Source organism: Dipodomys spectabilis, unplaced genomic scaffold (assembly GCF_019054845.1).
Source record: "Dipodomys spectabilis isolate Male_0828 unplaced genomic scaffold, ASM1905484v1 ptg000179l, whole genome shotgun sequence".
Classification (NCBI taxonomy): Eukaryota; Metazoa; Chordata; class Mammalia; order Rodentia; family Heteromyidae; genus Dipodomys; species Dipodomys spectabilis.
This window is the reverse complement of record NW_024870856.1, coordinates 5,419,987-5,436,983: the sequence shown is the minus strand read 5'-3', so window position 1 is coordinate 5,436,983 and position 16,997 is coordinate 5,419,987. Positions and strand designations below refer to the sequence as shown.

The 16,997-nt window shown below is 43.3% G+C and overlaps 1 protein-coding gene across 1 annotated transcript in view; it reads right to left on the bottom strand.

Moving 5' to 3' along the window:
• Ctnnd2 (catenin delta 2) overlaps positions 1–6,814 on the bottom strand; it is a 788,751-nt gene extending 781,937 nt beyond the window's left edge. The window contains exon 1 of the mRNA XM_042695245.1: positions 6,776–6,814. Within this exon, the coding sequence (XP_042551179.1) occupies positions 6,776–6,812 (37 nt within the window). The 5' untranslated portion in view covers positions 6,813–6,814. The remainder of the gene's footprint in view (positions 1–6,775) is intronic.
• Positions 6,815–16,997: the final 10,183 nt, after the last annotated feature.

Here is a 16,997-nt window from a genome sequence, read left to right as displayed (position 1 = left end):
TAGTCATGCTTAAGAGGCAGAGCATAGTGAGTATTTGGAAATGCAATTTTTTTCTTCCTCCTGAACTATGGCCATAACTACTTCTATTAATACTGAAGCACTAACATCAGCTGAACCATAATTACCAATACTGAGGTTCAGATCAGGCCACAGGTAACAACTAGACTGGATACATACACACACACACACACACACACACACACACACACACACAGTTTGGGAAATCAAGATTTATATATATTATACATAATATATAATGTTACATATACTATATATATCTACATGTGGTTTGGGAAGTCAGATATTAATACCAACTTTTCATACTCAATTCTCAATATTTACAAGGTCGTGCAATTATTGGCAGTTAGAAACTACTGGGGACTAGGAAAGAGACACTATAGGGCAAGTTATTTTAAAGTCAGCTATACATATAAATCAGTTGGATTTTGTGGATCATCCCGACTATAAATCAGCCAGGGCATTAGATACTCTCTTGATAATTCCTGAGATAGTGTCAAAATAGCATGAAATATTTAAAGGACATAACCACTAAGGAAAGTTCTGTGAAAGCTACCATAGCCAGAATTCTATCAACAAGAATTCTTTATAAGCCATGCCAATGGGGAACACTTCTTCCTTACTTCTGATAGTTCCTTCCAGATGAAGGAGCTTAATTAAAGGAACACTCCTGGCCTCACTCCAATCCTTCACTTTCTCTGCCTCTGAAGAATAAAGGAGCAACTTGTCTTGTTTCTTCATGCTATCTCTGGAGATCTCCTGCTCTACAGAGAACAAAGACTCTCTCTGGGCTCTACTAGCTCAGAGGCAGCTCTCCATTCTTTTGGAGAGGGAGTAGAGAAGGAAGGCCAAGGACCTGGGCTACCTTCCAGTTGGCAATCCCAAATTGGAAAATTGCTCAAAACCTGAAGGCAGGAGCAGTGGAATGGATACTTCCTTGGTTCTTTAAAACCATTAAAAATTCACATTTCCGCTCATCCCATGACTTTTAAGTAAATATATACATTTGTATGGTTTCTGTGGTTTCATATTTAAACAAGAAGTTGTAATAAGCATGATGACTATGAAAAGGCTCTTAAACCCAAAGAATGGATTATATGAAATAGTAGAAAAGGTATTTTAACTAATGTGTATCTTTTCAATTGAAGTAATAACCAAATCTATTGAACAAGGATTTACTAATAAGAAAATTCCAGTCCTTAACTAAGCAGTAAAAGGTATCTGCTAGTTTCAATGACAGTTAACTGTCCCATTAACTAACCATTTTAGTAGGTATCTTGTTTACATCATTCAAAATTTGCAGAGAAGTTGGCATTTTGACATTTCTATATATTCACAAAACATAACTGTCTCACCTGTTTACTTCATTCCCCAAAGTAACAGAAATATATTCTGTGATAACATCTATTTTTACTCTGACACCATAATTGGCAGTTCCCACAACAAAACATAAATTTGATTATAAATAACCAAGTGATTGTCAAAATGTTTTCTGACTAAAGATAAATTAGTCCTGTCACACAGGTCAGATCCTGCAACAAATTCTAAGAAATACCAATGCATGATTATTCTGAAAGTGGTGTTGTTCCACTTCAAATTCCTCTTGGTCTGGTGATGCCACATCTTCAAACCTAGAGGAGTGGGCACTTCAGTATCTTCCCTGCAGATCTCAGGAGGTGAAGAGACAAGTGACAGAAACCACGGATTTCCAAAAACAGAAGGACTAGTGCACACACTTGACTGTAACCGGGGTGTGGGTGTGTCTCCTCCTTATACAATAGCTTCTGTTGCCTACGTTTTCTTTTTATCCCTGCCACATTGATATTGGGTTGTGATGCATGCTCTAGGCTTCAAAACTGGACAGATGTTTATTACTGGCCTCAAACAATGATGATTACTGAACAGTCTATCATACTCTGCACAACATTAACTTTTGTAGAAAACTGGCTCATAATCAAGTGAAAATATAACCCTAATGAAAACTAAAACTTTTGCTGGGCGCTGGTGGCTCACGCCTGTAATCCTAGCTACTCAGGAGGCTGTCACCTGAGGGTTGGGGTTCAAAGCCAGCCCAGGCAGGAAAGTGCATGTGACTCTTATCTCCAATTTACCATCAGAAAACCAGAAGTGGCACTGTGGCTCAAGTGGTAGAGTGCTGGCCTTGAGCTGAAGAGCTAAGGGACAGCACCCAAGCCCAGAGTTCAAGTCCCACGACTACCCCCACTCAAGAAAAAAGAAAAGGAAAGAAAAGTTTTACAATTTCTGATTATTAAGGGAAAGCTTTTTTAAATAATGGTGCTAGGGTATAATTTACTTAATATATTTTAATATATAAAATATTACTGTCTGTCTCAAAATTGAAAAAATGGCATTCTAGATGCAAATCCACATAATAAAACAATATAATAGGAAGAGACTATACCTCTGTTAGAGTGTTAACTTATTTAATAACACGTAAGAACAGTTACCTTTCTTAATAAAGATGTCTTCAACTTACATAAGTGTTTACAGTTCGGGTGACACTTTTCCCTTTACTTTCTTATTTTATCTTCAAACCAATAGCTAGAGACATTCTGTTATACTGTACCCATTTTGCTGATGCAGAAACCAATTCAATGTCTGAGGATCATATAAATGGTCATATATATAGGTACTATAGTATACGGTCATAAGCATAACATTTTATAGATACTATGCTAAGGAACACAGGTGAGTATTTGTCTTGGGCAGCTTCTTTGAAGCACTGTTTCTCTTACTTAGCCATTATTTCCAATTTGTCAAAAAAATAATTGATACAAAGTATTACTTCAATAACCTAATATGACTAAGACATTTCCTACAAATCAATTAACCAGCACATGAAGCTTGAAATTAGAACTAACTGCTATGTGATCCACGGATAAACAACTGAAAAGGTTGTAACTACATTATTTTTTGTTAGGAGTCTTAACATTTAATGGACTAGAGTCACAGTATGATAAAATCTTCCTGCGAGTTTCTTGTGTTGGAGGTACTGTTTGTGAATATAATTGGATTCATTAAATCCAACCAGGCAGTTTATTAATCAGGAGGCTGGGTTGGCAGACAATGGATGGAAACTATTTATCTATGACATGTTTCATATTTTATAGTATCATAAAAAGCTGTTGCTTTGGCATACAATCAGATAAACTTGGAGCTAGCAACAAGTATCATGAACTCTTCTATCCAGATTAACTTTTCACATACAGCAACATAACCCATCACACAGCTATCCAAGCATTGTGATCTTGGAAACACAAAGATGATGGAAACCATCTGAGAAGCCAACAGAAGTATTTTGTTTGAAAACCTAGGTCTTACTAAACCTAATAGAAACCCACTGTATCTACAATAACAACACTACAATCAGAACATTCAACTTTAACTGTACTCATTACTTATGTAACTAAGTCCCCTGACCATCACCTTTACAATAAATAAAATAAAAAAATAAAAATAACTGACAATTTATGCTTGGTTGTGTTAACCATCTGAGTTTTAGAAGTTCAATACTCCCAAGGATGTAGTACCTTTTTAAAAATGAAAACCGTGGTGTATGTGCTGATACTGAGACTTGAACTCAAGGCCTTGGCATGGTCCTTTAGCCACTTTGCTCAAGGCTGTCAGTCTTCCACTTTGGCCACAACTCCACATCTGGCTTCTTTGCTATTTAATTGGAGGTAAGAGTATCAAAGACTTTCTTGCCTGAGGCTGGCTTCGAACCACCAATCCTTAGATCCCAGCCTCCTGAGTAGCTAGGATTACAGGCATGAGCCACCTGCGACCTAAAATGTAAAGGCCTTGAAATCCTTGCCCAAATGTCACATAGCTTCTCCAGTAGAATTTATTTTTATTCAGAAAAAAATGAAACCTGTGTTAGGAAGAGCACAGTGCCCCTCTAAAGAAAATAATGTACACAAGGAAAAGCAACAAAAGAAGTTACTTTAGGAAGTTAAAAATGTAATGCTTTGATTTTAGCCAAGAATGTGAGAATGTTGATCAAGATATATTAGTAAACTGCTTAGCTAAGTGGCAACTCCTTTATGCAACTACTTAAAGATAATAATAATAAAAAAGAAATAAAATTTAAATTTAAAAACTGGTTTGTTATAACTAGGTATTGATGAATACCCAAGTATATCTGATCTTTTGAAAATGAGTCACTATAAATTATTCCAAATATAAGTTCAGTGGGGCTACCTTATGAAATTATTCTAAAACTTTTCAACAGTTCCACCTAAGTACATGACATATAAAAGAGAGGTTTGCTAAAAACACAACAGGAAGAAGTAGACTCTATAACATTTCCAGGAAAGACACTATGTAATTATGTGTCAAAAATAATATTGTACTTGAGAAATATGTAAATTAATTTTTAATTTTACAGTGCATTATGAAAACATTACCCTTAGAAATTATTTAACAAAACTATAAATTGCATTTTCCCATAAAATCATTTAATTTTATTTTTTCCCCTCTCTAACAAACCATTTCACGAAAAAGAATTGGCTTCTATTCTGGAAGATGTAAAGTGGAGAGAAATACTGTCATTTGACAGTGCATGACTTTTATTACCAACAATGAAAACATTAGTGACATCTGCAATGGCTGGGTTATACAACTACACAAACACACACCAAATTAAATAACTCCTTTCCACAAGACTATGCCAATTTTATTAGAGCAACAACCTCATGCAGTTATTACAATTGCCATTCAATCAGGTACGATCACTTTCCATCCGGAAGATAACATAAAAGCCATATATATGATGCGTGCAGATTTTCTCACGCCTGTCGGCAACTCACTGAAATCAAACACAGGCAAGAGAGCAAGATCCTTTAAGAATACACTAGACTCCGAAGGAGAAAAGAAGGAAAGAAAAGAGAAATTGCTATCTATTTCATCGAATGCTTCTTTCTGGAAGAAATGTGGTAAGATCCACAGCACATGCAACATGCTCTGGGTAAGTTCTCTGAATCTAAGGTTTAAAAATTAATAATAACAATAATGATAATAAAGCATTATTGGCCCAACGAATCAGTCCTCGTTTAACGTGAGCCCCCCTGACTCTTCTAGTCCTTCTGCAAAGCTGACTTCTCTTTAGAATGAGCACCTCCCAGATTTTCACATGTAACTGACTGTCATCATCTTCGTTGGAGGCCTGGGACACTCAACCCACACACCAGTGAGGCGACCACTGAACTTTTTCTTTTTCTTCCCATAGCAACAGGACACTAGGATCTGCGTGGGGCAGATCCTAGGAAAGTCTACCGCCCGAGTCCCTGGTTGGTGTGTGAAGATGCAAGCCCCAGGTGCCACACTTCCCGTGCAGAGAACCCCTCCCCTCAGGCACGGGTGGATCTCTGGACTTCAGCCTGAGTCACAGGAAACGCTCCGTCCATGGGAAGTTGGGAGCCTGGCCACGATCTCGGTTTGGTGGGGATGTGCACAGGCCGGGTCACCTGAAGCTCCCCTGGGGAGAAGAAGCTGAACACGCGGAGGGAACTCCTGCAGCCTTCCAACCCAGCCTTGCCACCAACTCAGGCCAGAGGAAAATCCTGCCCAGCCTGGGAAATACTGCCCGTCCGACGCCAAAGTCCTGATATTTTTGGCGGATAGGACGATGCTTTTCTGAGCCAACCCCGAAAGCCTGGGATCGGCAAGCTACCTTTCAGACCGCTTCCAGGAAGGAAACGCCAACACCTAGCAAGCAACCACAGCCTGTCTCCCCTCCACCCCCCTCCCCAACACACACACACGGGCGCGGGTGCGCGCATGCACGCGCACACACGCACGCACACACACACACACACACACACACACTCATCACCCCGTGTTGACTGCGAAACACAACAACTTTGGGCATCTGGGAAGTCACTGCTCTTCGTGAGGAGCTCACATACACACACACAAACACACACACCCCCCGAAACCTCGGAGTCCCTTCCCCTCCCACCCACCCCCCGCCCCTTTCCAGGGCTCTAACCCGCCGAGCAGCCACGGATGACAACCACCTTCCCCCGGGAGGGAGAGCGGGGTCGGGCTGGGAGGGGGCGGGGAGGGAGGGGAGGGGCTGCGCGCCGCACGGCTCGCAGCCATTAATTTACCAATCGCCCAGCGGCGGCCCGCGCCTCCCGGCCCGGCACTCACGCGCCCGCTCCGCTCCCCGCGCCCGGTGTCGGGCGGCGCTCTCCGGAGCCTCCCGGGTCTATTGTCAGCGCGCGGAGACCCCCCTCCGCCCCAAGCCCCGCGACCCGGCCGAACCGCGTCCTCGGAAATGGCTAAATATAGACCCACAGGGGATCGGGGGAGGGGTCTGGCGGGGCGCGGGGAGCCCCGAGACCCAGCCCCGGGCGCCTATGACTAAGTCTTTCCGTTTGGTTCCCCGCACACGTCGTGATGACATTGAGCATAAGGGCGAGCGACCAGAGGAGGGCCGCCCCGCCCCCACCCCGCGCCCCAGGGCGGCGGGAGCGGCCCGGCGGCGCGTGCCCCCACCCCCCGCCCCGGGCAGCGGCGCCCTCCGGGGCACGGGCCGGCGGGCGGGCTCGCGGAGCCCGCAGCGGCTCGGTCACCGCGCCGGGCTGGGCGATCGCGGTCCCCCCCCCTCCCGGCCCCTCCCCACACACACAGTCGGCCGCCGGGGACCGACCCCCACCGGCGGCCGGGAGGACGCGCCCGCCACCCCCCCCCACACACACCCTCCTCCCGCAACCCGGCCGCGGCCACTCACCGAGCGGCGCGGCGCCCGCCGGCTTCTTGGCGAACATGCGCCCGCCCGCGGCGCCGGCAGCTCCTGGGCCCGGGAACGGGCGTGCGCGCCGCCGCCCGGCTTCAGGGCAAGGTCAGGACCTCGCCCGACTGCAGCATCCCCGGGCTTTTGTTGTCCGGAGAGCGGGGCCGCGGGACCGGCGAAGGCGGCGGCTCCCGACGCGAGTGCGCAGCGCCCGGCCCGGCGGCCCCCCGAGCGGTCGCGGCGCGGCGCGGCGCGGCGGCGGCGGCGGCGAGCGCAGCGCCCCCTGCCCGGCTCCGCGCGCGCTCCGCGGGGCCGCCCCGGGCTTCCCGGCGCCTCAGTGGCAGCCGCCCCGCCGGCCGGGCGCGAGCCTGGGGCCGCCGGAGCGCCCCGTGCCGCCGAGCGCCTCGGAGCCGCGCCCCGCCCGCGCCCCGCGCCACCTGTGCCGCCGCCGCCGCCGAGGGCGAGGCTCCTCCCGCGGCGCGCCGCTGCCTCAGCCTCCACCTATGCCTCGGCCGCCGGCTCCCGCGCCGGGCTGGTGAGGCGGCGTCCTCCCCACCGCCGAAACCTGCCCGGGGTGCGGAGCATGCCCAGTGCCGCCGAGCGGGCGCGCGGCGCCTCGCCACGCGCACTCCACTTCTCCTGGTTTTCGCGGCAGCAGCGGCGGCGGCGGCGGCGGCGGAGGGGAGGAGGAGGAGGCCGCGCACCGGGAGAGCGCCCGGCAGCCCCGGGAACGGCCGCCCCGTCCAGTCCGGACTCGGGCTGGGACGCCCCGGGCCGGGATGGAAACTCGTCCCGAGGAGGACCGCCGCTTCCCGGCATCGGTGCCTTGGTTCACGTGGCCAGATGCCGCCGACCGTGCATTCCGGTGGGGGCAGATCGCGGGCCGCCCACGGGGCAGGGGTGCGGGCATGAGTGGGTGTGAGTGGGTGAGGGGTGCGGGGACAGGCCGGCTGTGCGTGCTGGAGGGCGGGGGAGGCGGAGGGAAGAAGCCCTCCCCCCCCCCCCCCCGGCCCCCTCTCCCCGCAGCCCGCCCTGGCTCGACTCACCTCCAGTGTTGTGATCGCGTAGTTCACCCCGGGACTTGGTCCCCCACACCCAGGTCTTTTCTGGAATATAGGAAACCTTCCTGCGAGAAGCCCCTGGTACGCCCGGGAACTGGAAAGATTCCAGAGGGTCCTCCTCCTCCTCTTCCTCCTGGGTCACACTTTCCTGCTTGTCTTCTCACTTCTGCCACTTTGTCCTGTGCCTGTCCCCCATTTCCCAAGCTACATTGAAACTCTTGTTCTCACACACACAGACGCGCACACACAGACACACACACAGACGCACACACACACAGACACACACACACACACACAGATGCACACACACACACACACACACAAACACAGGCCTTCCAACACAGCTGCACAGTATTTTGTTTTGGGTGTCCCGTTCAGATGGGTTTTTCACATACCCTCCTGGTTAGACAACCATGGACTGAACTGGACCTCGTGTTTGGTTTCTTGCCGTGCTCTGGGGCAAGTGCAATGAGTCTATTGAAAGTCGCTGTAGAGAAGAAGACCCCTGTCCTGCCCGTGCACAGGAATCCCCGCCGTGTCTGTCCCTGTCCCTGTGTTTCCACAGGGCTCACCCCTTATGTCTAAGACACAGGGTGCCCAGGAGCTAGGACAAATACTTCTCATTACCATCCCACACTCAGGATCCCAGACCTTCGCCACCCCAGCCTCTCCAGAGCTGCTCTCTGAACACAGACAAAGCGTGACCCAAGGAGACTTCTGAAGCCCAGTGGCAATGTGCTTCTAGTTCATGTTAGAGATGATGCAACCAAGTCAAGTTGACTAGGTTTGCTCTCCATTGTGCATTGGAGTAAGTTGAAATATAAGTTGAGAAGAATAGAGAAGAAAAGGGTTAGGCCGATTAAATAGGTAAAATAAATAAATAAATAAAATTAAATGAGCTGAATTGTAGGTTAAGCATGGACTACTATTGACCGCAAGGCAAAACTACACTTATCCCTCCAGCTTTAAGAAAGAATGCGGACAAATATTTGATCTCACTTGCCAAAGTAGCTCTCCAGTGCAGGTCTGAGCGTGCTTTAAGACTGTTTTGATAATTAAATATCCAGATTCTGTGAGGAAGGACATGAAGGCCATTTGCAGCAGATTGGACATATTTTGTGCTTTAGCTCTCAGAAAGACAGGTCAATTATGTTGAGCACTTGGTAGGCGACAAATTAGCAGCACCATGCCCATTGTGCCACGATAAACTTGCAAAGATCCTCTTTGTTCTCTGTTTGTTGTTGAGGGTAGTTGTTCTTTTTATTAGGTTTTTTTTTTTTTTTTTTTTTTTGGTCTGTATCTTTTATCTCAGGAGACAGGGGTGGGGGGAGCGGGGAAAGAGGAAGTGGTTGAAAGAAGAGTTACTCGCTGTGAAAATGAGGACAGGTGCTTAGACACCATACCTACACAGTGCATGTCTCTTTTATACTCATCTCGATCCAAGAGAAGGAAGTAATTTTGTAAATTTACGTAGACATTTTGGTTTTTGTCTGCCCTGGGGCTGAACGCTGGGCCTGGGCGCTGTCCCTGAGCTCTTCAGCTCAAGGTGAATGCTCTATCACTTGAGCCATAGCACCACATCCAGTCTTCTGGTGGTTTATTGGAGATAAGAGTCTCATTTGACTTTCCTGCCAGGGCTGGCTTTGAACCGTGATCCTCAGGTCTCAGCCTGCTGAGTAGCTAGGGTTACGGATGTGAGACACCAGTACCCCGCTCTTAGACATTTTTTAACGTTGACCCATAGACAGTCCCTACAAGCCTTTCTTAGGATGGATGTGGGGTACTTAGTTTGCGAAGCAATAACAATGATCTGGACTCCTTTGATTTAATTTTCTCTGTGACCCATTTCATTGAAACATTTATGATTTCCATTCTTCAGAATAATTTGTAACTTGAGCTATTATTAAACCCACAATGAGATAATATTGGAAAATAAAATATATCATGTGTGTGATGTTCGATCTTGGAGCGACTCACTGCTGCCATCTTTTGCCTCTTGTTTCTGATAGTTTCAGTAAAAAGGGAATGTTCCGACTTCACTAATTTACTATGACCTCAGAAAGTTAGCTTATTTTCGAATTGTAGCTACCAACGCTAATGGGAGAGTCTTTATTATGTTTCTTTTCTTTGTGCACTACTAGAGTGAGGCAGCTCAAAAATTATATTCAACTGTTAACTGCTGTAGCTCTTGATCTTTCAAATAACTTAAGAGTTGGAGGTAAATATATTTGCATATGGAAGTTTTGCTTAATTTTTAGAACTATAGTCTAAACCAAGGCAGTTCTATAAACTATCATATTTTATAGTTCAAATAGGTCAGTTTTAGAATAGCATTCTCATGTGCATCAAAGCTATTTAAAAATAAAAAAGAAAACCATTTAAATATAGTATTCTGTTTTACTGTTGATGTTCAAAGTGAAGATCATATTTTTGTCATTTTCAAAGCCTAGTGCCTATTGTTAAAGAAATTTTTCCAACTAGGATATATAGCTATATGAGAAATTTGTTTTGCTCTCCTGTATGTAAATAGAAATGGTAATTATAATTCAGTTTAAAATTTAAATCAGATTAACTGCAAAGGTTACCCCAGAGTGTTAACAACGATGATATACGCATAGGCATTTACCAGTTTAATAAACACCACTGGCTGTTGATCAGAAAAGATACTACATTTATTCTATTAAAATGTTCCTATTTGTTGAAGATTTACAGAGTGGTTAGCTAGTTTGTATGAGCCATTTTGTTAATATCAGTGCATGGGTCATTTCAAGAAGTCAGAACTTCACATTTCATACAGTCTGCCTATTTTTACCATTAAAATCATATGGGGAGTCATGTCAAGCAGATGTTTGTTGAGAATCTATTGTTGTTCTTTACAGGGATAAATTTGGAGAACTATTATAGAGGACTACAGAAAAGGATAGATTCCTTATTCTCACAGAGTTTAATTGGGGTCATTAGCTAAGAGAAGAAAAGGTAACACCCAAGGGAAGTAACAAAACCTAGGATACAAAAGTTCTTATTTCTTTCTAATTGTGTTTGTGCTTGGGAATACTGGTGATACATTTATTAAAACCATTTTAAATGATACTACAAATCAAACTCAGCGCCTTCAGCATGCGAGGCAAGTGACAAATGTTGCTCTATTTCCTTCCCTTTCCCAGTTATTTCCCAATTGGTTATTCTATTGTTGGAATTTTTGGCATGTATTGAGTGTACATAATAAGTGGTTTCATTATGACATTTCCATTCATTGGCATTAGAAGAACGTTTTTCTTATTAGTGATATGTTTATTATCTTTACGTAGTTGTGCAAATGGGTTGCCAATCAGCAAATCAGTTTATAGGTAAGACGCATCTCTATCAAGACCAACACTTTCCTTAATCTCCCTCATCCCTCCCCACCCAACTTCTCCCCTCAGTTTTGCTAGTTTCATAGAACATGCATTAAGTGTTATGACTGCATTCTCCCTCCCTCTTTGTCTTTCTTCCTGTAAGCCCCTAGACTTGGTTTTCTTTATTGTTCTAGGAATCAAATCCAGGGCTTCCTGCATGCAAGGTAAGTGCTTTACCACTGAGCCATATTTTCAGACCAAGAATCTTTATTTTTTATGCCGTTGGTAGCATAGTGAGGAAACAGACCTCGAGCAAAGCCAAGGGAGAGCACATTTGGTAAGGCCTAATGTTTGTAAATACAGAAAGAAGCTAACTGAGTGGAGGACTAGGGATAAGTAAGGTGTTTTTTTTTAAGTACTCTGCAGATTAAATTCAATGTAGCCCCAACAAATGTAGAGAAGGAAAAACTTCCTTCATCCAAAATGATGGATGGATCAGAAGTCTAGGTCAACAGACATGGATGAGTTGGTTGCCTATGCAAAAAGAAGGCACCACTCTGTAGTGTGTGAGACTGGACACAGAAACTAAGGTGTGATTTAACTTATCAATGATACTTGTCAATGCAATGGACTATCAGAGGGTAAAGGAATATAGATAGATGTCCCTCTTGGCTGACTTGAGACCACACACGGGAAGAAGAAATTGCCAGGAGGTACACCAGATGATACTCGGGAATTAAAGAGTGGAATTCTTATTAAGGTGCATCCTGACCTCTAGCAGAACCAGAGTTGAAGAAACAAAAGAATTTTATCAGAGGAAGTTCTGGTTTTAACCAAATATCTAGATCAGTGGTTTCTTAATGGAAGCTTACTAACCATTTCAAGACATCCTTTGGAAATATATGAGGAGATGTTTTGATTGTCACTAGCATTTAGTGGTCATAAACTACAAAATCCTAATTTGCAATGATTCTCTGCCAGAATGATTGGCATCCATATAGATTTTTTTAGGTGTAAATCAGCAATTAATAGTTGTTAAACTATTCATAAATATCTAACCCTGTACTACTTTATATATCAACATGAAACATTTACTTTCACAATGATATAACTTATGGAACACTCATATTTTTTTCAGAAATAGACAAAAGTTGTTCATAGGATTAAGAACTAGTAGTAACAATACAATAAGAAGTGATCCCACAGTACTGAATTTATGTTGATTTAATATGAATAGGCAACTATCTGGGTATTTGGTTAGCTGTTCTAATGTTGTACCATGTATGGGAAACAGGAACTTCAATTCAGGCCTGGGTGATGTCTCTTGAGTTCTTTTCTCAAGGCTAGTGTTCCATCACTTGAGCCACAGATCTACTTTTAACTTTCTGTTGGTTAATTGGAGTTACAAGTCTCATGGACTGTCCTGCCCAGGCTGGCTTCAAACTACAATCCTCTGATCTCCACCTCATGAATAGTTAGCATTTCAGACGATAGCCACCAGAACTCAGCTAATACTTTTGTTTCCATAAATTTCCTCTTCTTCTCAACATCTATGCTATGACATTGTATCAAAAGCTGGTTAATACCCGTGAAATTCTGTTCAGGATAGTAATGTGAGCATTATACAGTATTAATTTTTGTTCCATTGAGTTTCACTATGTTGAAAACCAAAACAACTAAATGTTCATAAGAAAACCATGGGCTGGGAAGGTGGCTCAGTGGTAAGAGCACTTGCCTTGCATGCATGAGGCCCCGGGTTCGATTCCTCAGCACCACATAAGCAAAAAGAAAAAAAAGCCGGAAGTGGCGCTGTGGCTCAAGTGGTAGAGCACTAGCCTTGAGCTGAAAAGCTGAGGGACAGTGCCTAAGCCCAGAGTTCAGGCCCCACGACCGGACCCCCCCCCCCAAAAAGAGAAAAAGAAAACCAGTAGCATATACTACAATATGTTATAGTCATATAGTTATATTTACTGTGGCTCCATAAGATAGTTTATAGTCACTATAATTAATCATTCACAGTTAATGAAATATGAATGCCTCAAAATGACAATCTGCATTCCTAGGAAGAAATTTCAAATCAATGGATTTTCCTCAAGCTTGGCTTGCACCTGTAATCCTAAATATTTGTTGATATTGCCAGCTCATTGATTTGTTTTCTAGAACTTCTAGAACTTAGTAGCTGACCAAACCCAAGCCTAAAAGTCACAGCTCTTTTCCTTCCCAGTATCTCTCTAATGCTACTTCCTGTCTCACACAATAAAAATGTGGTTCCCAGTGTTATGTGGACAGCTAGAAGGACCTACCAAGGCAGTAATATAAGAGCCAGCCATGGTATTTGGGGAAAATTTTGCTCTCCAAAAGGTGTTTCTGGCTGTTTCTTCCTTCTTCTCACTCTGAATCGCAAACCTCAGGTTGTTTGTAAGTTGTCAGTTAAAATGAGAGACGTTGACCAAAGGTGTCTGCACCTAAAAGAGAAAGAGCCTTGAAATCAGTGGGGTTTTGTCATTTGTTCCTGAGTACTATCTTATGTTAAAAAGAAAAGAAAAAAAAAAGTTGTCTTTAATGTACTATGTGATTTGTTTGTTTGTTTTTTTTATTGTGAGAATACCATACAGAGGGGTTACAATTACATGGGCCAGATAACCAGTACATTTCTTATCAAGCATTGTTGCCTCCTCTTTGTTTCTCCTCCCCATACCTTCCCATACTCCCCCTCTTCTCCTCAACATGTCCTCCCCCCAATAAAGTTGTAAAGTTTGTTTTTCGACATAACCACTTGTACATCTCATTGTTGCAATGGGTCCTCCTGTATCCCTAAATGATTTGTTTTTTTCCCTTCCCCTCCACAAATTATACCGACATCAAATACAGTGAAAGCAGGGGTTATACCGTGGGGGAGGGACATACAAAGCAACAAAGAAATAATCTTATAAATGTGTTAGAAACAATCCCATGAAAGAAAAAATACATTTGAATACTTATCTTGGGGTTCATTTCCCTAACATCACCTTATCTGACCTTTTCAGGTTGACTCAGACATATACTAGTTTTTGCAAATAAGGGAAACCATGGGACCTATGTTTCTTTGGGCCTGGCTTATCTCACTTAATATAATTTTTTCCAAGTCTTTTCATTTCCTAACAAATGGGGCAATGCCATTCTTTCTGATGGAGGCATAGAATTCCATTGTGTATATATACCACATTTTCTTGACCCATTCATCTACTGAGGGACATCTGGGTTGGTTCCATATCTTAGCTATGGTAAATAATGCTGCAATAAACATAGTTGTGCTGGTAGCTTTACTATGGTCTTGTTTGTGAACATTTGGGTAAATGTCCAAAAGTAAGATTGCTGGGTCACAGAGGAGCTCTATGTGGAGTCTTTTGAGGAACCTCCATACTGCTTTCCAAAGTGGTTGAACAAGTTTACACTCCCACCAACAATGCAGTAAGGTTCCCTTCTGTCCACATCCCCTTTCATTCTAACTGAGGTGAGGTGGTATCTCAATGTTGTTTTGATCTGCATTTCTTTTATGGCTAGGGAGGTTGAGCATTTCTTCATGTGTCTATTGGCCATCCTTCTTTCCTCTTCAGAGAAGTTTCTCTTTAAGTCTTTAGCCCACTTATTTATTGGGCAGTTGTTTCTTTGAAGATTTGTTGTTGGGGAATTTAATTTTTTGAGTTCTAAGTATATTTTAGAGATGAGACCCTTGTCCATTGTATGACTAGTGAAGATCTTCTCCCAATCAATGGGCTTTCTATTGATCTTGCTAGCTATATCCTTTGCCGTGCAGAAGCTCTGCAATTTCATGCAATCTCATTTGTCCAACCTTTCTTTGATCTCTTGTGTTTCTGGGTCTCTATTAAGAAAATTTCTGCCTGTGCCAAGGAGACCTAGGGTTTCTCCTATTCCATCCTGTAATGTTTTCAGAGTGTCTGCTTTGACTCTGAGGTCTTTGGTCCATGTGGAGTTGATTCTGGTGCAGGGTGATATATAAGGATCTAGCTTTAGTTTTCTACAAATAGTTAACCAATTTTGCCAGCACCATTTACTGAAGAGGTTGTCTTTTTTTCCATTCTATTTTTTTTAGCTCCCTTATCGAAGATTAGATGACTATAGGTCTGCGGGTTGATTTCTGGGTTTTCAATTCTATTCCATTGGTCCTGGGATTTGTTCTTGTGCCAGTACCAATCTGCTTTGATTACTATGGCTTTGTAGTAGAGTTTGAAATTTGGTATTGATTTTGTTTCTTTTGTATGTTCCTCCCCCTATGTACATCCCCTGTTGTCCCTGTATTTGGTTTTGGAACCCTGCATCTTATATATACATTTATCTAATTTGGAGAGGGGAAGGGGAATAACAAAATGCTGAAACAGGACACAAGATGACCCATTAAAACAAGGAAACTCACAAGACACTAAGTTGGAAATGAATTTTACAACTTAGCGGGGGTGGGGGAGGGATGAGATAGGGGAAAAGCAAAGGAGGACGTAAACAACGCTTGACAGGAAATGTACTCATTGCCTTACTCATGTAATTGTAACCCCTCTGTACAGCATCTTTACAATCAAATATTTTTAATATATAAATGAAAAAAGAAAAGATAAAAGGAAGGAAGGAAAGAAGGAGGGAAGGAAGGAAGGAAGGAAGGAAGGAAGGAAGGAAAGAAGGAAGGAAGGAAGGAGGGAAGGAAGGAAGGAAGGAAGGAAGGAAGGAAGGAAAGGAGGGCCAGGTACTGGTGGCTCTCACCTATAATCGTAGCTACTCAGGAGGCTGAGATCACAATTCAACGTCAGCCCAGGCAGAAAAGTCTGTGAGACTCTTATCTCCAATTCATCACAGAAAGTGGCACAGTGGCTCAAAGTTGTAGCCTTAAGCAAAGAGCCCAGGGACACTGCTCAGACCATGATTTCAAGCTTCATAACTCACACACAAAAAATCTTTATTTTGCCAAATCGTTTAAATAGGGATACAGGTGGACCCATTGCAACAATGAGATGTGAAAATCGTTATGTCCAAAAACTAACTTTACAACGAGGAGGCAACAATGCTTGATAAGAAATGTACTTGTTATCTTGCCCATATAATTGTAACTCCTCTGTACAGTATTCTCACAATAAAAAAAAAAAAAGAAAAACTTACTTTACAACTTTGGTGTGGGGGGAGGGAATGGGAAGGGATGGGAAGGAGAAACAAAGGAGGAGGCAATAATGCTTGATAAGAAATGTACTAATTATCTTGCCCAAGTAATTGTAACCCCTCTGTATGGTATTTTCACAATAATAAAAATAAATAAATAAATCTTTATTTTGCTAAACTAATTGGTGCTTGGTTTCTGTTTCTGTTATCTACAATCAAATGCAATTTCATGGAAATTTATGTCATTCATTAAGGGCCAAAACTCTAAAGAAGGAAATCAAAGAAGCAAGTAAGTAGATGTACTACTTTCATGTATTAGATGACTGTTTCGTTAACATTTTAAATCTTCCCAGATTCATCTACAGAGTTAATGAATAATGCTGGGGACAGCAGGGATTTTTATTTTTTTATATATGGGCCAGATACAGGCATAATGTCCATTTATATGCATACTTGTGGACATACGTGCATATACATAGAAAGTGAATGGCAATCTTTGAGGATTTGGGTAGTGTATGTACTTGTCTTAGAAGTCTTCTGTTACTCCAGGATGTTTTTAAAGATTGGGGAAACTCCATCATCTGTAATCCCTCCTTTCTGTTTATTATGAATATATTACTAAATGTTTCCTAATATCACATATGCTAAAACTTAAACTTTTTCCAATGAAATGAATAAATG